General features: G+C 40.4%; 1 protein-coding gene across 1 annotated transcript; it reads left to right on the forward strand.

The window, feature by feature from the left end:
• The first annotated feature begins 3,490 nt into the window (after positions 1-3,490).
• On the forward strand, positions 3,491-5,292 carry LOC149028988 (Tetratricopeptide repeat (TPR)-like superfamily protein). Its single transcript, XM_089149621.1, has one exon. It carries the CDS (start codon positions 3,497-3,499, stop codon positions 4,781-4,783), a length of 1,287 nt encoding a protein of 428 aa, XP_089005747.1. The 5' UTR covers positions 3,491-3,496; the 3' UTR covers positions 4,784-5,292.
• The last annotated feature ends 19,834 nt before the right edge of the window (positions 5,293-25,126 follow it).

Genomic DNA, 25,126 nt, shown 5'->3' on the forward strand with positions numbered 1-25,126 from the left:
GTAAACAGGAAGCTCTGATGTCCCCTCACGGGTTGGTTACCGGTCTTGAGCGCCCGTGAGCCCAAGTCTATCCATATGCAACCCTACCAATAAATGGCCCCCACAATGTGATTCTTGTCCTCTCACGGGTTGGTTACCGATCTTGAGCGCCCATGAATCCCCATTGCTACCACGGGTCATTCGGTCTCAATACCCCTCCGATTAGGGTCTGACATAACAGAACATCCTAGCCAAACACTACTAGACAGCCCTAAATATGTCATCCAACAGTTTAGGAAGGTGTCTAAAGGGCATCTCCGGAAACATCCCATAATATTCCCGTAGTTGTCCAAGGACAGAAGTGTCAAAAGGACACCTCTCCTTTCCAAACTATACTTAATCATTCACAAACATAAATCAATCATATCACATATATGGTAACTTCTTATATGGAAAGAAATCAATAACAACATCCAACTTGTATATAATTGGTAAGTAAATCATACATGAATCAATTAATATGATCAAGTAATGCTACTGTAATTCAAAGTAATTGCATCAGTAGTATATCAGTGTAAGAATCTAATTAAGGAAATAAATCAAAGATTTAAATATAGAAACTAGAACATGCAATCTATGTAGTTAAGGAAATAACCATCCTTACCTTATATAATCGCAAAAGAATCTTAGAGAATCAAGTAAGACCTTGACTAAACTTGGGAAGAAAGTCCTAAACAAGTGTATTTAACATATTAGGAAAGATACTAAAAAGGAAAGATATCAAAACATCCAAAACAGACCAAATATGAAGTTGCTGTCTTCATTGGTCGATTGATTGGTCTACTGCTTCAGTCGACCAATGGAGATAGTGCCTTCAAAATCAGAAATTTTAGAATATGAAACCGAATTTGGTGGTTCAAAAGGGTAATAAACAAGGGGGAAACTACTATGCCAGTATACTAGTATATAGAGGACTTCAAAACTCTAATCATATCAAGTCTTCAAGTCACAGATTAGGAAACAAAAAGTTACCAAAATTAGATCAATCATGGTTCTTGAAGAATTCATAGTAAAAATCATGGACAAGAACAATAGGATAATGATTCACTAATTGTGATAAAGAAATCATGAATAGCATGCATAGATCTTCGAGAAAAATAGATCTAAGACTGATGAACATCAATCTAAATAAGGAAAGTGAATAGATGCATGTTTTCCTTCAAAAGCGAGTGATGATCTTGATGAAGATCATTCATCAAGCTTTAGATCCTTAAGAAAAGAGAGGGAAAGAGTATAGTGATAGTTGCAACAGAGATGCAACAGAGATACAACATCACTTCTACTGTCCTCAATTAGAAAAGGAAAGAAAAGTAATGAAGAATCAAAGATGAAACATAGAAAATGATGATCACATACCTTTTTGTGAAAATGCACGAGATTTGACGAAGATCCGTCAAGAAAATCACCAAGGATGCAAGGGAGATGACTTGCAGAGGGCTTTGGTAAGTTCCAAATAGTTTGAGGGCAGAAAATACGATGTAGACTCGAGATTGGACTTAAATAGAGCAAGCAAAGACCTAATCAGCAAAATCAGATCTCATTGGTCAATTGATTGGTTGATTGGCCCAGTCGACCAATGAGTTGACCAATCAGGACAGCAAGTCCAAAATAGGGAAATGAAGGCTCAGATCAAATCTAAACATAAAGGGGTTTTGCACACACATTAAGTGACTTACCAAGTAGGTAGAAATGCCTTCGAACCAAGCCAGAGAGTATTCTAAGTCTATCAACTAATTCCATCTTCATCAGGGTGCAGTTTCCATAAATGGAACACTGACATCAACTCTCATGGATTTTAAGCCAGCCACCAAGTCTTCCACTGGAATAGCCCATAGTTGACTTATTGCTTTACTTCGGGTTGTCGGACCTACAAACAACAGGGTTTCTAGGTCAAGATTAGAGCTGGGTTTCACAGGACTCCTCCGTTGTGTAGCTAAGGTAATCTTTTAGGCTTATAAATACTTAGACCTTGGGGAGAAGAAAGTAAGTATTCTTGAGTTATCCTCTCTAGCATTAAGGACTGCATTGGCTTCTTGATCTCAAGACTTTGCTTCTTGTTGACTTGCTTGTTGGAGGTGTTACTCAACTAACCTGGTCGAGCATGTTTTTGCAGGTATACTTGTCGTTTGGTCGAGCAGGATTTAGCAGCATAGGCCCAATTCAGGAGGATTTTTATTTGCAGCAGCCGTTGCTGGCTGCTGCTAAGGGTCTCGATTGTGCCACGTTAACACAATAGAATCCAATGGTTTAAAATCAAAAGATATTTTTTACTTTTTACATTCAAGATTTAATATTTTATAAATTTACAAAATAAATCCCTGGATCTTCCCGATTCCAAAACCCCCATTTCTCAATGATCATAAGCATGAAGGTTGTCAACAACGACAATACCACCGTGTCCAGAAGAAATCGAAGAGGAACAGGAAGAAAAGGAAGACAAGTCGAGGGTTCGCTCTAGTTAAGTAAGGTGACTGACAAAGGAGAGAGAAGAGCGAGCAAAGAGAGGGCTGGATTCAAGGAAAGGGTCTTCGTCATCATCGTTTGTGTCGCCAACGACAGCGAGAGATGGGAGAGAAGCGAGGTTAGAAGTGACAAGGCAGAGAGGAGAATCGTGGGCTTACAGAAGGAAGAGATTGTGGGATTCGTGGGGCTGTGTCTGTCGCTCCCCTACCACTCGGCCACAAGAGCAGTACTCCGTCACCTACCGCCTTGATGCAAAGGTCGTGCAAGTCCTCAAGATTTTGATCTGAAAATTGTGAATGAAGAAAGAAAAAGTAGTCCTGAGTCTTTGAGTGGAGAGGAAGCTCTTTTGGTATGCTAAAAAACTATTTTAAAAGTGCCCCTTTTGAGATTTGATGCCTGAAGCTGATTGTGAAGTTTAGAGATTTGTGGTGCCCATTTTCCTGTTACTTCTAGTCATAGATTTTCTGCTATTTGTTTTGATGCTTACAGTTGTTAGGCACTTGGTGAGCAATGGAATTGGACTTCGTAGAACTTCCAAAGCATTTAAACAGAAACAACCTTCCAACATCAGACTCTTCTTGGTACATTAAGGAAATCACAAGCAGACATTTGTTACCCAGGGGTTTCCAGTTTCACTAACAAAACACCATTTCAAACACCATTTATAAAAGGAAATGGGGGCTTTTGGGATCGGGTAGATCTAGGGACTTATCTTGTAAATTTATAAAATATTAAATCTTGAATGTAAAAAGTAAAAAATATTTTTTGATTTTGAACCATTGGATTCTATTGTGTTGATGTGGCACAATCGAGACCCTTAGCAGCAGCCAGCAACGGCTGCTGCAAATAAAAATCCTTCAGGATCATCCAAATCTGTATTAGTCAAATCAACAATATCCTGATCCGATTCCAGACCCGTATACCAACCCGATCGAAGAAACTATAAGATGCTTCAGAACAAAGGACAAAAAGGACCGTAGGAGACCAATTGAATATGGCTTCCCACGGCGCCAACCATCAACGCCTGCTCTATTACACCAAGCTCCTGACGTCTCATGTAAACCAAGGCCGCCACGGGCAAGCTCTCATATTGTTCCGTCAAATGAATGGTTCACCTGCGCTTTCGCTCGACCCTTTCGTCTTCCCACTTGCTCTCAAGTCCTGTGCAGCCCTCAACTATCCTCATCTCGGCACAACCATCCACGCCCACACAACTAAATCTTCTCTCCTCTCCAACCCTTTTGTAGCTTGTGCTCTCGTTGATATGTATGGGAAATGCGTCTCCGTTTCCTCAGCCCGCCGATTGTTCGATGAAATCCCTCAACGAAATGTTATTGTGTGGAATGCGATGATTTCTTTGTTCTCTCACTCCAAAGATGTCTCAAATGCACTGCACTTGTTTGAAATCATGGACGTTTCGCCCGACGCATCTTCTTTCAATTCTATCATTGCCGCTCTGTCTGAATCGGATGATGGGTCTTCTGAAGCCCTTGCCTTCTATAGACGAATGCAAACGTTACATCTGAAACCAACTTTATTTACTGTTCTGGCTCTGTTGCCTGCTTGTGTAGGCTTAGGGGCTTTGAACCTGATAAAAGAAATTCACAGCTATTCTGTCAGGAATGGTATTGACCCACATGCTCATTTAAGCAGTGGCCTCGTAGAAGCTTATGGACGATGTGGGTGTCTTATATATGCACGCCACGTATTCGAACGAATGTCTACAAGAGATGTTGTCGCCTGGAGTGCCATGATATCAGCCTACGCATTGCACGGCAAGGCTGAAACTGCACTTGCTATCTTCAGACAAATGGAATTAGCAAAAGTAAGGCCGGACGGGATCACATTTCTTGGGGTGTTCAAGGCTTGTAGTCATGCTGGGTTAACCAGGGAGGCTCTGGAGTATTTCGAGCGAATGCGTACGATTTATGGTGTAGAAGCGAGCAGTGACCACTACTCCTGCTTAGTTGACGTTCTCAGTAGGGCGGGGAGATTACATGAAGCATATGAGATCATAAAGGAGATGCCAATGAAAGCAACTGCCAAAGCTTGGGGAGCTATTCTTGGGGCATGCAGGACATATGGAGAAGTGGAGCTTGCAAAGATTGCTGGAAGAAACTTGTTTGAAATAGAGCCTGACAATCCTGCAAATTATGTACTATTGGCAACCATTTATTGTAATGCAGGGAGATTAGACGAAGCAGAGAGATTAAGGAGGGAGATGCAAGAGAGGGGAGTGAAGAAGACACCTGGCAGTAGCTGGGTTCTGTGCCATGTCTGATTCGAATATGTGATGCTCCATGGTGCAAATCTTGTTATGTTCTGATCATGGCTCGGCAGTAACGTTTCACCCAACGCATCCGTTGCAGCTAGGGAATGGAAGAGACTGGGTTATCTTAACAGCTGAGGCTATTGCAACGATTGGCAGGAATGGCTTCTTGAACTACACGCCACAAGGTTTTACATTGACGGTAATGAGAGCTTCACTTCAGTGCTGCAGCACTATGCTGAGAACGGCCGAGATCAAGATCTTAACTGGGATTTTGATTTTGACCGTCCGTTTCTCAAAAAGTGTAAAAATCACTTTTTGGAAATATACGGTCGAGATCAAAATCTCGTCGTTGCAGCACAACACCTAAGCAATTTTACGTTAATGATTAGTGAAATGTTGGCAAAAAGCTAAGGGGTTATTATGTAAGGGTATTTTTTTCGGATTTTCTAATTAATATTTATGGATTGAGGGCCATAAAACAAACAAAATACGAGTTTTTTCATGTTGCCCCACTTAAGTTGGACCAAAATTATTGACTGGTTTTGATTGCCCAGTAAAGTGGTAAAAATTACATGCTGCCCACAATAGTCCTAAAAATTAGAAATTATTCATTGTTATTTTATCGTTAACTTTAAATTTGAAATGATTTCCCCTCACTCTGGTTGATGGACAAAAATACCAAATGTCTGAAATTTTCAGCAATATATCGCTATGTTTCAGCTAGATTTTGACCCCCCCCCCCCATTTCGTAGGGTATTTTAATGGAATAATTATTATTTCCCTCCCGATACTATTGCTTAATTAGTACTTTATCCTCTACACTTTTTTAAATTATTGATCCAACCATAGACTTTTCCTATAATTATTGATGCCCCCCTTTCTGTTAAGTCCCGTTAGTTAAGTGATGATGCCCCCTTTCCGTTAAGTTTCGTTAGTTAAGTGATGATGCCCCCATTTCCATTAGGTTTCGTTAGTTAAGTGATGATGCTCCCATTTCCGTCAGGTTCTGTTAGTTAAGTGATGATGCCCCCCTTTCCGTCAGGTTCTGTTAGTTAAGTGATGATGCCCCCCTTTCCATTAGGTTCCGTTAGTTCTTTGATTTATCTAAAAATTCGAAAGTAACCTTAAGATTTTACTTACACTTTATATTAAATTATATTACTACTCTCAGTAATTAGGAAAAAATTACCATAATTAAACAATCTTATTCTCTAATCAAAATAACGAGAGCAAAGGGGAAGAAAATAAATCTCATTTTCAAAATATAAGGAAATAAAAAAATGGCAATTCCTTATATTTACTTTTTAATTTGAGGTTATAGAATCTTAGAAAGTTCTTACTTCCAATAGTTTTTATTTATTTACTTTCTAATTTGACATTATTAAATTTAGGAAGTTCTTATTATTGATAGAACTTTTTTTTTTTTTGGTGTGTGTGTGAATCCAAAATGATAAGAATACAAGTGTAAAATTGGTATTTCATATAGTTTTTTTTTTTAGATGAGAAAAATGATTCCTTTTGGTTTCTTAATTCTAGAAGGGAAAAATATATATTAAGCATTCAACTATAGCTGTTCCTTAAAACTGTTAGAACTGAGGGGGGCAATATTAATTTCATAAAAAAATAGGGTTCTTTTAATTATTAAGTAGTAGTATGGGAGCAATAGTAATTATCCCTATTTTAAACAATTAAACAAAAAAAAAATGCACAAGGACAATAAACATCATTATAAAATACTAAGGGTGTCAAAACCTAACCCGAACCGTTAAAACCGGACCTAACCGGCCCGTTATAGCCCGGACCGACCCGAACCGAAGCTTAATGGGCTTTGTTTGGGCTGAACAACTTCAGCCCGCAATTGTTCGAGCTGGGCCGGGCTAGCTCGTGTGTGGCCCGCTAGCCCGAACCGTTTGGCCCGAAACTAGCCTGAACCCAAACCAACTCGTAAAACCCGTTATAAATAAATTAAATAAATTAAATTTAAATGTAAAAGACAAGAAAACCCCCAAGTGTTCATTTGTTTTCCTTAATTGTTTTGCTTTGGAACATGCAAACAAGAAGTCAGTCAAAGCCTTTGCCATTTGAAAAATGGGTTTAATGAATATTTAGCAATTGTAGTATCATTTGAAAATCTTTAAATGCTTTATTTTGATCAATTTTTACAAGTATTGAGAAGAGGGAGTAGAATAAGCAGAGACAATCCACTAAAATTCATCAAGATGCCAACTTTCATTTGTATATATTAGTTCTATAATTTTTACTTCTTTGTAGAAAAAAGTTTTTGGTTTGAACACCGAACACAAGAGACTTGGAGAGAACTTAATGTTTATATGTGTTTATATGCTCTTGATAAATTCCACACATCAACAAAGTACTCAAAACATACCGCTAGTAAGCCCGAACCCAAACCGTTAGTAAACCCAATTTTAAACCGTTAGCCCAAACCGTTAGTCAATCCGAACCCAAACCGCACCAGCCCGAAACCGGCCCGAAACCGGCCCGAAACCGTTATTTTCTTAATGGGCCGTGTTTGGGCTGAGTGTTTTTCAGCCTGAAACTGTTAGGCCCGGCCCGAAACCGGCCCAACCCGAACCATTGACACCCCTATTAAATACTACTATACAAATACAACTAAGTATTTACATGTGCTGGACACCACCGTATCATGTCAATACCAAATACTATGCCTCGGTGTATCCATTCGCTATAAGTCCTATGATCTCATGCTACAAGGCCCAAAGGCTATAGTTATGAGCTTCTTCTCCATTATTTTTTTAAAGTCATTCCATGACATTTCATATTGATGGTTATTGAGGTACAGAGAAACTAGAGCTCTATAATTAACATAATCTATGAATGCAAAACTACTCCCATCATGAGGGTAATGTGAATAGAGATATGGAAGAGAGTCAAGAGACCCTATTGGGTGTGGTGTTGCTGTTGCTGGTTCATATGATGGTGGGTTTGGTTTCACACCATATTGGTATACTGCCTCCAACATACGAGTTGCCCCTAAGCCACTGGGAGGGATAATTGGGACACTCTAATGATGATGCCCCAACCATCATAACTCTCATAAGTAGATGTGGTCCATGTGGAGCCTCTAGAGTCATCCAAGCTCATGTTTGATCCATCATTGTATCCATAATAGTGTGAACTCTTAAAAAATGAGTACGTGTCACATCCTCCCAGCCGGTACCCTAACTAGCATACCCGAGAGTGTGATCCACAGCCCCGAAGATCAAGTATCGAGGAAATCATCCTCCCACATATTCAATAACATAATCATAAACAGGAAATAATCAAGGTTTAATATTATAAACAAGGTTCAAAACAAGAAATGAATAAACAATATAGTCAGAGTGCGGAAAATTATACCAGATATCTGTAGATATCAAAAGAAGTAAAGTGAGGCGGAAACACACTCCACAAATATAGCGGAACGTAGTATGTAAGTCTAAAAGGAATTACAAATAAAACAAATGAAATAAGAAAAACAACTAAACTAAGAGTCTTCTATCCTATAGATGACATCTTCAGAATAGTGGACTTCATCAATCTAGCTGAGATGTTCCAGCTCCACGTTGCCTTTAATCGTATTACAAAACTTGATCAACTGAGGGATCATCAGAGTAATCTTGATTGTTGCCAAAACCTTGTGTGTAGTACGCTTCATCGGCTTGCGCTTCATCGTAATGCCCTTCATAGTAATTAGTACCTGTAGAATATTCTAACAAGAGATTGTACAAAAAGGAATGAGTTTCGAAGAAACTCAGTAAGGTAGTTAATCCATAACAACATAAATAACATGTGGCAAAACATAGCAAGATGCAATGCAGTATGAAACAGATAATGTATGTATGCATCTGAACTCTATGTATGCTGGTCTCTATTGGCAGACATGCTTTAAGTCATAACACCGTACTTTTTTAGGTAGGTCTCCCATACGGCTCCTGTTGGTAGTGGGTCCGGCATCCCTCGGGACAAACCATGGCTGGGGGTTAAGTCAACACTTTCTCACATAACCATTTGGTATAAGTACCAGTGCATGTCAAGGTAAAGCCTAGCCCAATGCAAGTCATCTACTCAATTAAATCAACTTAGGTCCAGATACTTCCATTCCTCCCCTCTCGGGATCCTTTCCGGTATCCTTTCCACTAGAGTCCTAATAGTCCCGAACTACGGACTCATCAACCCTATTGGTTATCCACATATGGTAAACGGGAAGCTCTCATGTCCTCTCACGGATATAACTCATCGGTCTCGAGCGCCCATGAGCCCAAGTCTAGCCATATGCAACCCTCCAATAAATGGCCCCCACAATATGATTCCCGTCCTCTCACGGGTTGGTTACCAGTCTTAAGCGCCTGTGAATCACATTGCTACCACGAGTCGTTCGGTCTCAATACCCTTCCGATTTGGGTCTGATATAATGGGGACATCCTAGCCAAACACTGCTAGACAATCCTAGGTATGACAATCAATAATTCGGGAAAGTGTCGATGGGCAACCTTGGAAACATCTCATACTATTTCCGATAATGTCCAAGGACAGAAGTGTCAAAAGGACACCTCTCAATCCCAAATCATACCTTATCAGACACAATCTCAGATCAGACATGACATACACAATCAATAGTTCATCATATACAAGAGAGTATAAAGTCATGATCTAATCGTTAAACAATATAGTAATAAGCAATTCACATAAGCTTAAATACTAAAAAGAAAACATAAGCAAGTGCTACTGTTCTCACAGTAGTAAATCAGAAATATAAAGTATAACAACAGTAGGTAAACTCATAGTTTCATAAGGTTGAAACCAGAGAGTATGCGATCTATGTAATTAAAGAATAACTGTCCTTACCTTCTAACTCGTAAAGGAACTTAGGGAATCAAGTAAGATCTTGACTAAACCTGAGAAGAAAGTCTTAAACAAGTGTATACAACATGTTAGGAAAGATACATAGAAGGAAAGATATCAAATCAATCAAAACAGACATAGAATGAGGTTGCTATACTCATTAGTCGATTGATTGGTCTACTGCCCTAGTCGACCAATGAGTCGACCAACAGAGACAGTGGCCTTCAAAAATCCAAATTTTTAGAATAAGAAACCGAATTTGGTGGTTCAAAAGGGTACAAAATAAGGGGGAAACTACAATGGTAGCATCCTAGTATATAGAGGACATCAAACCACCACCCAAATCAAGTTTCCAAGTTACAACTCAGGGATCAAAAGTTAACCAAATTAGGTTAAATCATGGATCATGAAGAAAACATAGTATGATCAAGGATAAAGAATTAGAGGATGATAGGTTACAATTCTTGTAAGGAAAACACATTAATTGGCTATTAACAGGGTCAATAACATATATCCAAGAAGTTAGGGTTTCAACCTTTTTGGCGCTCATGAAAAGGTTAAGATCACAGGATGAATGGGAAGTAAATTGTTGGCCAATTACAACAAGAAGAATTATAGAATATCAATTTTAGATTAACATAAATATTACCCATGAGGTTTCCCTCACATGGGAGGTTACCAAAAGGTTTTCAGAAAGATCATTCCAGGGTTAGGGTTACAAGAACTTAATTGGCTAGGGTTTCAAGAGTTCAACTGGTTAGGGTTAAGATCATGACGATGATCATAGATCTTAAAGAATCGAATGAGATCATGGAATAGATGGTTGAAAGAATGCAGCATCATCTTCTTGATCTCAACCAAGAACAGATCAAAGAAAAGAAAATCAGAGATGGAAGAAAAAGAGAACATAGACATACCTTTGTTGTAGGAGGAAGGAGATCACTTGAGTTCTTGCGAGATATCAATCAAGGATGCAAGGGAATTGATTAGAATGGAGTTCTAACTCGTTCCAGAGGCTTAGGAGGCAGATGAGGCGGAGTATTCCCAAGATTAGACTTAAAAGAGTAGCCATGACCTAATTTACAAAAACAGAATCAATTGGTCGATTGATTGGTCGACTGGTCCAGTCGACCAATCAGAACAGCAAGACCAAAACAGGGAATTAAAGGCTCAGATCAAGTCCAAACATCAAGGGGTTTTGCACACACCTAAAGTGACATACCTAGTAGGTAGAAATGCCTTCGAACCAATACAGAGAGCACTCCAAGTCCATCAACTAATCCGATCTTTAACAGGGTGCAGTTTCCATAAATGGAACACTGACATCAACACTCAAGGATTTCAATCCAGCCACCAAGTCTTCTACTGAAATGGCCCAAAGCTGACTTCTTGTGTCACATCCCGTTCTAAATCCACCCAGGGGGTACCCTATCTGGGTTACTCAGGAGTGATCCACAGCCTAACAGATCCAGTTTAGGAACGATCATATCCACTTATCACAATAATATAATCAAAAGCAAGAACAATTCTTTGTATTCAAATAATTTAATAATAAAATCAAGAAAGGATCTTAGAAGGTTCACAAAGAACATCAGAGTGCAGAATAACAAGTACCAAATCAAAAGACAACCATAGAGTATGGGGAAAATATACTCTACAAACGTGTGCAGAAGGTAGATCGAAATAAGGTAAAGATTACAACCAGATATCCAAAGAAGGGAAATAAAAAAAATAAGCAACTAAGTTACAGTTTCTTCTAACTTATACAATGTCTCCTCAATAACATAATCATAAGAAACTAAGCCAGGCCAGATCTACTCTTGACAAAAATGAGTCTTGAACTGATAGCCTTCACCGATGTAGTCACCGTAGCCAAAGTGGTATGAGTCACCAACTTAGTCCTCATAGTGTTGACCGTCATAATCAACAGTAGTAGTACCTGTAGAAAAGTCTAACACAATATGTTACAAAAAGGAGTGAGTTCAAAAGAACTCAGCAAGGAAAGTTATTCCATAATAACACAAATCATATGATGCACAACATAGCATGATGCAACATGATATGAGACAATGATGATATATGATTCTAACTCTAAGTATGCTAGTCTCTATGGTAGACATGCTTTAAGTCATAGCACCATACTTCTTTAGGTAGTCTCAGTCACTCATCACCAAGGGGAATTGGGTCCTGCATCCCTCTCGGACAAAACCATGGTTGGGGGTTTCGGTCACCACTCTCTCACATCACCATTTGGTCTAAGTATTGGCACATGTCAAGGTAAAGCCTAGCCCAATGCAAGTCATCTACTTAGTCATATCATGTCAGTTCCAGATACGTCCATTCCTCCCCTCTCGGGATCCTTTCCGGTATCCTTCATACTAGAGTCACGGATATTACTCACCGGACTCATCAACCCTATTGGTCATCCACAAATAGTAGACGGGAAGCTCTCACGTCCCCTCACGGATCATTTCACCGGTCTTGAGCGCCCGTGAGCCCAAGTCTAGCCATTTGCAACCCTACCAATAGATGGTCCCTTTCGGGTATCCGCAATGCAATTCATGTCCTCTCACGGAGTGGTTACCGGTCTTGAGTGCCCACAAATCCACACTATTACCACGGGTCGTTCGGTCTCAATGCCCTTCCGATTCGGGTCTGATATGACAGGGGCATCCTAGCCATACATCTAGACAAGTCCTATGTATGTCATCCAATGATCCAGGAAAGCGTCGATGGGCATCTTTAGAGAACATCCCATTATATTCCCTCCGATGTCCAAGGACAGAAGTACCAGTAGGGCACTCCCCAATCCCAAATCATAACTAAGCAATCACATGCTTATTTCCATCCATTACATATCAACAATACATTATCATATCGAAAACATGTCATAACATCTCATAATACAGTGTATAAATAAATGACAAGAATAAGTAAACATGATAAACCAAGTAATTAAGCATGGTGCTACTGTCATAAGGTAACTACAGTAGTCATATGATGTCTAAAATCAAATAATAAGTTAAATCTACTAAGTTACCAACAACAGTGTAAAAGTCATATAGTCTATGTTATATGGCAATAACCGTCCTTACCTCAAATTGTGAAGAAGATGATCCGATGTAAAACCCAGCCCTAACCTTGACCCGGAAACCTTGTTATTTGTAGGTCCGATGACCCGAAGTAAAGTAAGAAGTCAGCTTTGGGCCATCCCAGTAGAGGACTTGGTGTCTGGCTTTGAATCCATGAAAGTTGATGATGAGGTTCTATTTATGGAAACTGAATCCTGATGAAGATCTAATTAGTTGATGGACTTGGAGTGCTCTCTATCTTGGTTTGAAGGCATTTCTACCTATTAGGTAAGTCACTTGACTTGTGTGCAAAACCCCTTTAGGATTGGATTTGATCTGGACCTTCAATTCCCTGTTTTGGCCTTGCTGTCAGCATTGGTCGACTGATTGGTCGACTGGGCCAGTCGACCAATCCACTCGACCAATGAGTGCTGTCTTTGGCAATTAGGTTGTTCTTGCTCTATTTAAGTCCAATCTCGAGTCCACTTCGTATTTGCTGCCTCCAAACCCTCTGGAACGAACCAAAGACCTCTGCAAGTCATCTCTCTTGCATCCTTGGTGTTTTCTTGACGGATCTTCGTCGAAACTCTTCTTTTTGCATCAAAAGGTATGTCTACTCTCTCTTCTTCTCCTCCATCTTTGTTTTTCTTTCCTTTTTGAGTTGAGACAGTAGAAGAGATGCTGCATTCTCTGTTGCAAACATCTCTGAACATGTTCTCATGATCATCCTAAGGATTTAAGGCTAGAACAATGATCTTAACCATGATCATTGCAAGCTTTTGAAGGATTCATGATCAAACCATGATCTAATCTTTGTTAAACTTCTGATTTGAATTCTGATCTCTTTGGATCTTCTTTTGTTGATCATGTTAGTAGTAATTACTGTGTTTTCTTTCCATGATCCATAATCTATAGATTTCTAGATGTTCTCTTCTACCATACTATGTGTTCTTCATGATGCATGATAGTTACATATATGGTAGGTTTTATTTCCTTATTTAGATTTATGCTTCTAAGCCTTATTCCATGAAGATCTATGTATGTTTTCATGTTTTCATTATCGAAAGCAATGATCCATCCTCCTATTGCTCTTGTCTTTGTTTTCTATTTCAAATTCATCAAGATCCATGTTTGAGTTAATTATGGTAACTTTTTGTTTCCTAATTTGGATCTTGATATCTTGATTTCATTGGTGTTTTGAGGTCCCCTATTTGTTAGAATACTACTGATGTAGTCTACCCCTTGATTAGTACCCTTTTGAACCACCAAATTCGGATTTCATATCTTAAAACTCTGATTTTATAGGCTACTGTCTGCATTGGTCGACTGATTGGTCGACTGGACCACTCGACCAATCCACTCGACCAATGAGTACAGCAACTCCAGATTTGGTCTGTTTCGGATGTTTTGATATCTTTGCTGTTAGGGATCTTTCCTAATATGTTGTATATACTTGTTTAGGACCTTCTTCTCAAGTTTGCCAAGATCTTACTTGATTTCTTAGGATTCCTTGCGAGTTATAAAAGGTAAGGATGGTTATTTCCTTAATTACATAGATAGCATGAATCTAGTTTCTATATTTGAATATCATTAATATGTTTCCTAAATTAGATTCTTACAATGATAGACTACTGTTGCATAACTTTGATTACAGTAGCATTACTTATTCATATTAAATTGATTCATGTATGATTTACTTACCAATGTTATACAAGTGATTGTAATTACTGATTTCTTTCCATATATGAAGTTACCATATATGTGATGATATGAATTGATGCATGTGTATGCTTACGTATGGTTTGGAAAGGAGAGGTGTCCTTTCGACACTTCTGTCCTTGGACTACTACGGAAATATTATGGGATGTTTCCGGAGATGCCCTCTGGACACCTTCCTAAACTGTTGGATGACATATCTAGGATTGTCTAGTAGTGTTTGGCTAGGATGTCCTGTTATGTCGAGACCCTAATCGGAGGGGTATTGAGACCGAACGACCCGTGGTAGCAATGGGGATTCATGGGCGCTCAAGACCGGTAACCAACCCGTGAGAGGACGGGAATCACATTGTGGGGGCCATTTATTGGTAGGGTTGCATATGGTTAGACTTGGGCTCACGGGCGCTTAAGACCGGTAACCAACCCGTGAGAGGACGTGAGAGCTTCCCGTTTACCATATGTGGATGATCAATAGGGTTGATGAGTCCGTAGTCCGAGTTGGTTGGTGCCATAGGATACGCCGACTCTAGTGTGAAGGATACCGGAAAGGATCGTCGGGGACGAGGAATGGAAGTATCTGGATCGACTTGATGTAACCAAGTAGAAGACTTGCATTTGGCTAGGTTTTACCCCGACATGCGCCAAGACTTATACCAAATGGTTGTGAGAGAGTGTGTTGACTTAACCCCCTGCCAAGGTTTGTCCGAGGGATGAAGGACCCATTACCAATCGGCTGCTCAAGACCGGTGAAATGATCCGTGAGAGAATCCAAGATATCTTAAATGGTTGAGGATGTGAGTGGACTTTCCTAAAGAAGTACGGTGCTATGACTTAAAGCATGTCTGCCAATAGAGACCAGCATACATAGAGTTAGATTCATTCATTCATTGTTTGTCTCATGTCATATTGCATTTATGTTTGTTCTGGAATTCTCGCCATTTATGTTATTATGGATTTTAATCGCCTTCTTGAGTTTCTTTGAAACTCATTCCTTTATTGTACAATGTTGTTAGACTATCCTGCAGGTACCGAGTACTATGACGGTCCCTATGAAGAAGCGCAAGGCGAAGAGGCATATCTCCGGGGAAGGTGATTGCGGTTACCACAATTACTCTGAAGATCCTGCGAGTGGTTATGCTCCGTACGATGCTTAGTCCGACCATTGAGTGGAAGCGTCCTTGTGCTATTTATGAGATTTACACTTACAAGGATGTTGTCTATAAAGTGGAGAACAATTTAATTACCCAATGTACTTGTTACTGGGATTAGATTTTGTCTAGTTTATTCCTTAGAGCTACTTTTCCGCTGGATGTAAAGTGGGATTTTTGCTTCGCTTTACTTATCTGTTTGATACTCTGATTATATCTATTATTCTGATTCATTTATGATTCATTCTTTCTTTATTGGATCTATGATTTATCTTCCGCACTCTTGTTATGATTGTTCATGATTATGTTATTGTTTATGTGGGAGGTTGATCACTCGATACCTGATCTTCGGGCTGTGGATCACACTCTTGGGTATGCCAGATAGGGTACCGGCTGGGAGGGCGTGACATCCGAAGTCACAAGAGAATGGTCCAATTATAGTCTTAAAGCCCTAAACAAACATACATGAAGGATTAGAGAAGAAATCAAAACAATCGGAGGTCGAACGGATCAAAACTGGGCAAAAGTTGCTGACAACAACCTTGTTGGTTGATACATTGGGTTGATGGTATCGACCAATAGTATCGACCAACAGAGTCTTGGACAGCAAAATGGGATTTTTGGGTTTTGGCTCAAAATTGGTCTTTCGGGTCTCGGATCGATACGAAACTTGGAGGGGATGCTAGGAACAGTAGCCGGAGACTACGTAGCAAGAATTAACATGATCCAATGGTCAAATTGAAAACCCCCAATTTGAGGTACTAGGTTCAAACATGCAAGAATCATGTTCTTCAATGAAATCAATTACAATTGCAAAAGAACTTAGGAATTTAAGCAATAGGATGATGAACAATAGAATATAGACAACTACTAATATATAATCAGACCTATTTGCTAAAGAAAATCAGATTAAGAAGATGAACTCATGTTTCCATGAAGAGGAAATCAAAATAAGAAAGCAAGAACATCAAGTATAAGAAACATAGCATGGAAAGAATGAAGAGAGGTTTAATCAATCCAAGAGAGCTTGTAGAAGAGGTGGTTGCAAGGTTGCAGCACCTTCTTCATGAACTTAGTAGCAAGAACAAGATGAGGTAGAAGTAGATTAGCGAGAGAGTGAGAGATTACATACCTTGGAGAAGAGGTTAGAGAAAAGAGATAATGATTCTTGAAGAAGATCAACACCCAAGCCAAGGAGGAGGCTTAGAGGAGCTTTCCCACGTTCTCAGATGTTGAAAAGAGTGAAATAATGATTTAGGTTCGAGGTTTCACTTAAAAGACAAAGGAATATCCAAAAAGCACATTTTTCACGATTCTGGGCTTGTTTTGGTCGATGCTCTTGGTTGATGGTATCGACCAATAGTATCGCCCTACAGAGTCTCAACAGAATTTTTAGGAATAGCTCAGCAACTTCGAACAGGGATTCGGAAGGCTATACAAGGTCAAATTGAGTGAGGTTTTCTCCTACAAGTCAATAAAGAAGTCTAGTTTCTAGAAATACATTTGGATCAAGCATGGAAGTTCATTAGGTCCACAAACTAACCTCACCTTCTTCTTATGCGCAAGCAGGATTTGCCAGACATAGTTCAGCAACTTCGGACAGGGATTTGGAGGGCTATATGGGGTCAAATTGAGTGGGGTTTTCTCCTACAAGTCCATAAAGAAGTCTAGTTTTGGGAAATATAATTGGATTGGGCACAGGATTTCATTAGGTATTTCAACTAATTCACCCCTCTTCAGTGCGCAGATTTAAAACTAACACTAACAATGCTCTCAAGTGAGGGGCATCATCGTCAATGTCCATGGGCTTGTCCGACACCAAATCATCAACCAAAAGGGTCCACAAGGACTTTTCCCACCACTTCGGGTCATTGGATCTACAAACAATACAATTTCCGGGCCGGGTCAGGGAAAGGATAAGGCCGGACATGGCCTCCTAAGGCTTTCAAGGATAACAACATTGAAATCAAGGTCCAACTTCAAGGTCTAACATAAAAAAAAATCTTTCTTTATCCCAAAACAAATAGGGTATCCCGGGCTAGGTTTGGGCCGGATTTCACATCTTGCCTTACTTCGGGTTGCTGGACCTACAAACAACACGGTTTCCGGGTCAAGGTTAGGGCTGGGTTTCATAGTATGTAACATCGTGTCCATGAGCAGAAAGGACACCATAACCATAAGCCCCATAGCCATAAGTAGATGTGGAGCCTACATACTCCTCCAAGCTTGTGGACCCCATCGCTTACGACAAGCTATCCATTCGATCGAAATGATTGTATAAGTCATACAATCGAGTATTGTCATTACAATCTTAGCCATGCAAGTGCTGTTGCTCCCCTCCCATGACCCTCCCCCCTCCCTGGCCGAATGTAGCTCATAGGACAACCATGATGAAGCTCACCACCATGATCATCATCTTGGATGGTACGCATGTACTAAGTGTCACATCCACCCAGCCGGTACCCTATCTGGCATACCCGGGATGTGATCCACAACCCTGAAGATCTATAGTCCAGGGACCACAACATCCACATCGATGATAACACAATTATGAACAATCAATATTAAACTAACAATTGATAATAATAGAATTCGGAAATGAGATACCAAAGATAATCAGAGTGCTGAAGTAAATATCTTATCAGATAAGTTAAGAAGGCAGTGGGCGGAATCCACTCCTTCTCTCAAGTGGAAAGTGAGGTCAAAACTGGTAAATTACAAATCCCAAGTTATGAAAATAAATTTAAAGTTATTACAATTCCTCCAAGTTTAACTGTCACAAAAGAAGGGGATGGGCAGCTACGCATAAGTCTCCTCCACAATAAATAAATTTTCTTCAAAAGTGAAGACCATAGAGATCCAACATGGCTACTCCCAAACTATCCAAGGGCTAACCCTGATACGCCGAAGGATCTGCTTTGGTACCGTCACCGAAGTCTTCATTGTAGCTAGCCTCCGGATAGTAGTATGAGGTATCCGGGTCCGCCTCAGGGAACACACCATCAGAGTAATCACCTGTAGAGTAGTCTAGCAAATATTGCAACAGAAAAGGAATGAGTTTAAAAGAACTCAACAAGGTAGTTATTCCACAACACATAAGCCACAAGACAATCATAAAATGATGCAGATGATATGAGGCATATGATGTGATATGACTCTAACTCTAAGTATGCTGGTCATCTATGGTAGACATGCTTTAAGCCGTAGCACCATACTTCTTTAGGTAGTCTCAGTCACTCATCCAGGGGGGAATTGGGTTTTGCATCCCTCTCGGACAAATCCATGGTTGGGGTTTTGGTCACCACTCTCTCACATCACCATTTGGTCCAAGTATTGGCGCATGTCAAGGTAAAGCCTAGCCCAATGCAAGTCATCTACTTAATCATATCTTGTCAGTTCCAGATATGTCCATTCCTCCCATCTCGGGATCCTTTCCGGTATCCTTCACACTAGAGTCACGGATATTACTCACCGGACTCATCAACCCTATTGGTCATCCACAAATAGTAGATGGGAAGCTCTCACGTCCCTCTCACGGATCATCTCACCGATCTTGAGTGCCCGTGAGCCCAAGTCTAGCCATTTGCAACCCTACCAATAAATGGCCCCTTTCGGGTAACCGCAATGCAATTTATGTCCTCTCACGGGGTGGTTACCGGTCTTGAGCACCCACAAATCCACACTACTACCACGGGTTGTTCGGTCTCAATGCCCTTCTGATTCGGGTATGATATGATAGGGACATCCTAGCCAAACACCACTAGACAAGTCCTATGTATGTCATCCAATAACCCGGGAAAGCGTCGATGGACATCTTCGGAGAACATCCTATACTATTCCCTTCGATGTCCAAGGATAGAAGCACCAGTAGGGTACTCCTCAATCCCAAGTTATACTTAAGCAATCACATGCCCAAGTTCATCATATCAATTCACAAGATACAACATCATAGTAAACATTTGATTCATGACATTGACATAATTCATCATATATTGAAATTGATAAATATAATAAGACATTGAATTAAAACTAATGTAAACACAAAGCTACTGTTGAAAGACATATGTAACAAGTTTAACAAGATAAGAATATGAGATAGAGACTATGTTCATTAAGTTAAGAACACCAAGTCAAAATTTCACATCCTATATAATTATGTCGATAACTATCCTTACCTTGAATTGGAGAAGAGGATGGTCCAAGATCACAAGCAAGTGGCCCAAATAGTCTTAAAACCCTAAACAAGCATATATGAAGGATTAGAGAAGAAATCAGAACAATCGGAGATCGAAAGAATCAAAACTAGGCAAAAGTTGCTGACAGCAACTCTATTGGTGGATACATTGGGTCGATAGTATCGACCAACAAGCATCGACCAAAAGAATTTCAGACAGCAAGCTGGCTTCTTGGGTTTTGGCCCAAATTTGGTCTTCCGGGTCTCGGATCGATACGAAACTTGGGGAACAGTCTAAGCATAATATAGAGACACTAATTATCAAGGAATTAACATAATCCAAAGGTCCATTGAGAAATCCCCAAATTGGCATATCAAGGTCAAGAGTTGTTAATCATGGCATTGGCTATATCTTAATGTAAATTGGGGGAAAACATAGTGGATTAGGTAGGGAATCACTTAAGAGCAATATTGAAATCATATGCTAGGTATAGATTAGGTTAATCATAGGCTTCATCTTAGTTTTGGTGAATAAAGCAAGTTGGTGAGCAATAAATCATGGAAATGCATGGTTAATGATCAAGAGGTAAGTAGATCATAGCAATATCGGGGAAAACATCGATGTATAAGGTATAGAAGACTCATGGCAAGGTGTTGCAAGGTTGCTGCACCTTGGCCATGGTCCCAACAGTAAAATAAGAGAAAAGATGAGTGAGAAAGTGACTAGGAGAGAGAGTCATACCTTGAGAGTGGAGCAAGAGAGTGGAAGTGAGTGGTTGGCAATGATTAATGGAGAAGATGCTTCACCATTACCAAGGAGGAGTTCTTGAGAGGCTTTTCCACGTTCTCAGATGTTGCAATCGTTGGAATAGGGCTCCAATCTCGAGGAATAAATAAATAGAATGAAGAATATTCCAGAGAATCTTTAACCTGGGTTCAGCAACACTGTTGGTCGATACATTGGGTCGATAGTATCAACCAATTCATGTTTCTGCAGAATTTTTCAGAATAGTTCAGAAACTTTAGGTGTGCTTGGAGGGCTATACAAGGTCAAATTGCATGGGGTTTTCTCCTACAGTTCACTCAAGAGGTCTAGTTTAAGGGAGTACCTTCAGATTGTGCACAGGAGTCCGTTTGATATCTCAACTGTCTCACTCTTCATCAGTGCGCAGATTCTAACTTAACACTGATAATGTGCTCAAGGAAGGAGCAGCATCATCAATGTCCATAGACTGGAGTTCCGACACCACGTAATCAACTAGTAGGGCCCATAAGTCCCTTCTACCACCACTTTGGGTCTTCGGACCTACAAACACAACAAAGTCCGGGTCGGGTCAAGGTTAGGTAAAAGCTAGATTTTACACTAAGTCTCTTCAGTGTATCTCTCTGGGGGATGCTATTTCTCGGATAATGGAACATGCAATCCCTTCTGTACTCCTCCACCACCACCAAGACCATCGTTGTAATCATCATCCCTTCGAGTCTGATTGGGATAGGAGCAAGGGTGTGATCTAGATAGTCCTTGTGCGTGCTAGGCTCCACCATCCAATCCTCATCCGCAATGGTAGCAGCCACCTGTGCATGTGCCTGCCCCTCTTGAGATGCCATGTACTCATCTACATCAACTCTTGCAGCTTAAGCAATGATTGGGTTTGGCCTACCTCTAGGCTAGTCTAACACTGCCTCACTCCTGTCCAACAACCAATCAGTGAGGGGATGCTGCTCATCTGCAGTGACCTTAAAGATATCGTGAAGCTGGATGTCCCTATCCTTGTCCTTTCACGATTAGCATGTATCTTGGCATGCTTTATCTTCAACCTCATGTTGTAGTGGCAATACACAAGGTCTTTCAGGTGTTGACTTCCAAACAGGTTCCACCTCTTGGAGTGAATCATGCCAAGTGTATTCCAATTGTCACATCCACCCAGCCGGTACTGTAAAACCCAGCCCTAACCTTGACCCGGAAACCTTGTTATTTGTAGGTCCAGTGACCCGAAGTAAAGTAAGAAGTCAGCTTTGGGCCATCCCAGTGGAGGACTTGGTGTCTGGCTTTGAATCCATGAGAGTTGATGATGAGGTTCTATTTATGGAAACTGAATCTTGATGAAGATCGGATTAGTTGATGGACTTGGAGTGCTCTCTATCATGGTTTGAAGGCATTTCTACCTATTAGGTAAGTCACTTGATATGTGTGCAAAACCCCTTTAGGATTGGATTTGATCTAGATCTTCAATTCCCTGTTTAGGAGTTGCTGAATTGATTGGTCGACTGGACCAGTCGACCAATCCACTCGACCAATGGGTGCTGTCTTTGGCAATTAGGTCTTGCTTGCTCTATTTAAGTCCAATCTCGAGTCTACTTCGTATTTTCTGCCTCCAAACTCTTTGGAACGAACCAAAGACCTCTGCAAGTCATCTCCCTTGCATCCTTGGTGTTTTTCTTGACGGATCTTCGTCAAAACTCTTCCTTTTGCATCAAAGGTATGTCTACACTCTCTTCTTCTTCTCCATCTCAGTTTTTCTTTCCTTTTTGAGTTGAGACAGTAGAGGAGATGCTGCATTCTCTGTTGCAAACATCTCTAGACTTGTCTCTCATGATCTTCCTAAGGATTAATAGCTAATGCAATGATCTTAACCATGATCATTGCAAGCTTTTGAAGGAATCATGATCAAACCATGATCTAGTCTTTGTTTATCTTTTGATTTGAATTATGATCTCCTTAGATCTACTATATTGATCATGTTAGTAGTCAATTGCTGTGTTTTCTTTTCATGATCCATGATTTATCAATCTCTAGTTGTTTCTCTTCTACCATACCATGTTTTCTTCATGAATCATGATAGTTACATATATGGTAGGTTTTGTTTCCTTATTTAGATTTATGCTCTTAGGTCTATTTTCTTGAAGATCTAAGTATGCTTTTCATGATACCTTTACCTGAATCAATGATTCATTCTCCTATTGATCTCGTCCCTGGTGCCGCTCCGGTATCTAAAGCTCCGTATAGGATGGCTCCTACTGAGTTGAAAGAGTTGCAAAACCAGTTGAATGAGCTCATTGATAGAGGTTTCGTGCAACCTAGTGTATCACCTTGGGGAGCTCCGGTCTTGTTTGTCAAGAAGAAAGACGGTAGTATGCGCTTGTGCATCGACTACCGTGAGTTGAATAAGCTGACTATCAAGAATAGATACCCACTGCCCAGAATAGATGATCTCTTCGATCAGTTAAAGGGTGCAGTTGTGTTCTCAAAGATTGACTTAAGATCCGGATATCACCAATTGAAAGTGAAGTCTAGTGATATCTTCAAGACAGCTTTCCGAACACGGTATGGTCACTACGAGTTTAGGGTCATGCCCTTCGGATTGACCAATGCTCCTGCGGTGTTCATGGACCTCATGAACCGAGTATTTCACGATGTGCTTGATAAGTTTGTGATTGTTTTCATCGACGACATCTTGATCTATTCGAAGAGCGAAGAAGAGCATGCGAGCCATCTAAGTTTCACTTTGCAAAGGTTGCGAGAAAAGAAGTTGTACACCAAATTTAGCAAGTGTGATTTCTGGCTTAAGAGAGTAGTATTCCTTGGCCATGTGGTTTCAGCCGAAGGTATTCGTGTGGATCCTGAAAAAGTCCAAGCTGTGGCTGATTGGGAAAGACCGAAGTCGGTAACGGAAATAAGAAGTTTTCTTGGATTGGCGGGTTACTACAGAAGGTTTATTGAGAACTTTTCTTGGTTGGCTGCTCCTATGACTAAGTTGACCAGGAAAGAAGAAAAGTTTGTTTGGTCTGACGCCTGTGAGAAGAATTTCCAAGAGTTGAAAGATAGATTGACAAGTGCCCCGGTTTTGACTATACCTGATGGTTCCGGTGGTATGACAGTTTATACCGATGCGTCAAAGATTGGATTGGGTTGCGTACTGATGCAACATGGCAAGGTCGTAGCCTATGCTTCTCGGCAATTGAAAGATTATGAGCGGAATTACCCCACTCACGATCTAGAACTTGCCGCTGTTGTCTTTGCTTTGAAGATTTGGAGACATTACCTCTACGGTGAGAAGATTGCCATTTTCACGGATCATAAGAGTTTGAAATACTTCTTTACCCAAAAGGAGTTGAACATGAGACAAAGGAGATGGTTGGAACTAGTCTCTGATTATGATTGTGATATTCAGTATCACCCTGGAAAGGCAAATGTTCTTGCTGATGCTCTTAGTAGGAAGAACCAGAAGAAGACTTTGGATTTGAATGCTTTGAGTTTACCATTGTGGTCTTCTATTGAGAGTTTTGATTTGGAAATTGTCCCTGAGAATTCAGATTTTATTCTTTCTGCCATGACGGCAAGATCTGGCCTTAGAGATAAGATTGTTGCTCTGCAGAGTTCTGACCAAGAACTTTTGATCAAAGTTGAGAAGATTTCTTCGAATGCTGAGTCGGACCCCGACTTTGGTATATCCATGGATGGTGCTTTATTGTTTAGAGGAAGACTGTGCGTGCCTGCAAACGAAGAAATTAAGAAGGAAATATTGAAGGAAGCACACTAGTCAATCTTTACTATACACCCGGGAAGCACCAAGATGTACAAGGACTTGAAGGAACATTTTTGGTGGATTGGTTTGAAGGCTGATGTTGATGATTTTGTTGCCAAGTGTGAGACTTGCCAACGTGTGAAAGCCGTTCGACAACCCCCATCTGGATTACTTCAACCTCTTCCTATTCCTAGTTGGAAGTGGGAGGATATCTCTATGGACTTTGTGACTAGCTTGCCTCGGACAAGTAAAGGCAATGACACTGTGTGGGTGATTGTTGATAGGTTGACCAAATCAGCCCACTTCATTCCTATGAAGATCACTCATACTCTGGATAAGCTAGCAAGGCTTTACATGGATAATGTGGTTCGCCTGCATGGTGTGCCATTGAGTATTGTTTCTGATCGTGATCCTAGGTTCACCTCAAGGTTTCGGAATAGTTTGCAGAAAGCCTTGGGAACCCAATTGAACTTGAGTACAGCTCATCATCCACAGTCTGATGGACAATCTGAGCGGACAATTCAGACATTGGAAGACATGCTCAGATCTTGTGTGGTGGATATGGGTGGTAATTGGGATGAACACCTAGCTTTGGTTGAGTTTGCCTATAACAACAGTTATCAAGCAACAATAGGCATGGCTCCATTCAAGGCTTTGTATGGCAGTACTTGTAGGACACCTTTGTCTTGGGTCGAGACAGGTGAAAGAAAAGTCTTAGGTCCTGAGATGATTGAAGCTACGAGTGCTATGGTAGATATGATAAGAGAAAGGATTAAGTCTGCCCAGTCAAGACAGAAATCTTATGCTGATAAGAGAAGGACAGATTTGGAATTTCAAGTTGGAGAGAAAGTTTT

This window comes from Hakea prostrata, chromosome 1 (genome assembly GCF_041222555.1).
Source record: "Hakea prostrata isolate BN-2017 chromosome 1, UWA_Hpros_2, whole genome shotgun sequence".
Taxonomy (NCBI): Eukaryota; Viridiplantae; Streptophyta; class Magnoliopsida; order Proteales; family Proteaceae; genus Hakea; species Hakea prostrata.

What these genes read in the sequence shown, in the direction of transcription:
- LOC149028988 (XM_089149621.1), top strand. Translation starts at nt 3,497, where the DNA reads ATGGCTTCCCACGGCGCCAACCATCAACGCCTGCTCTATTACACCAAG.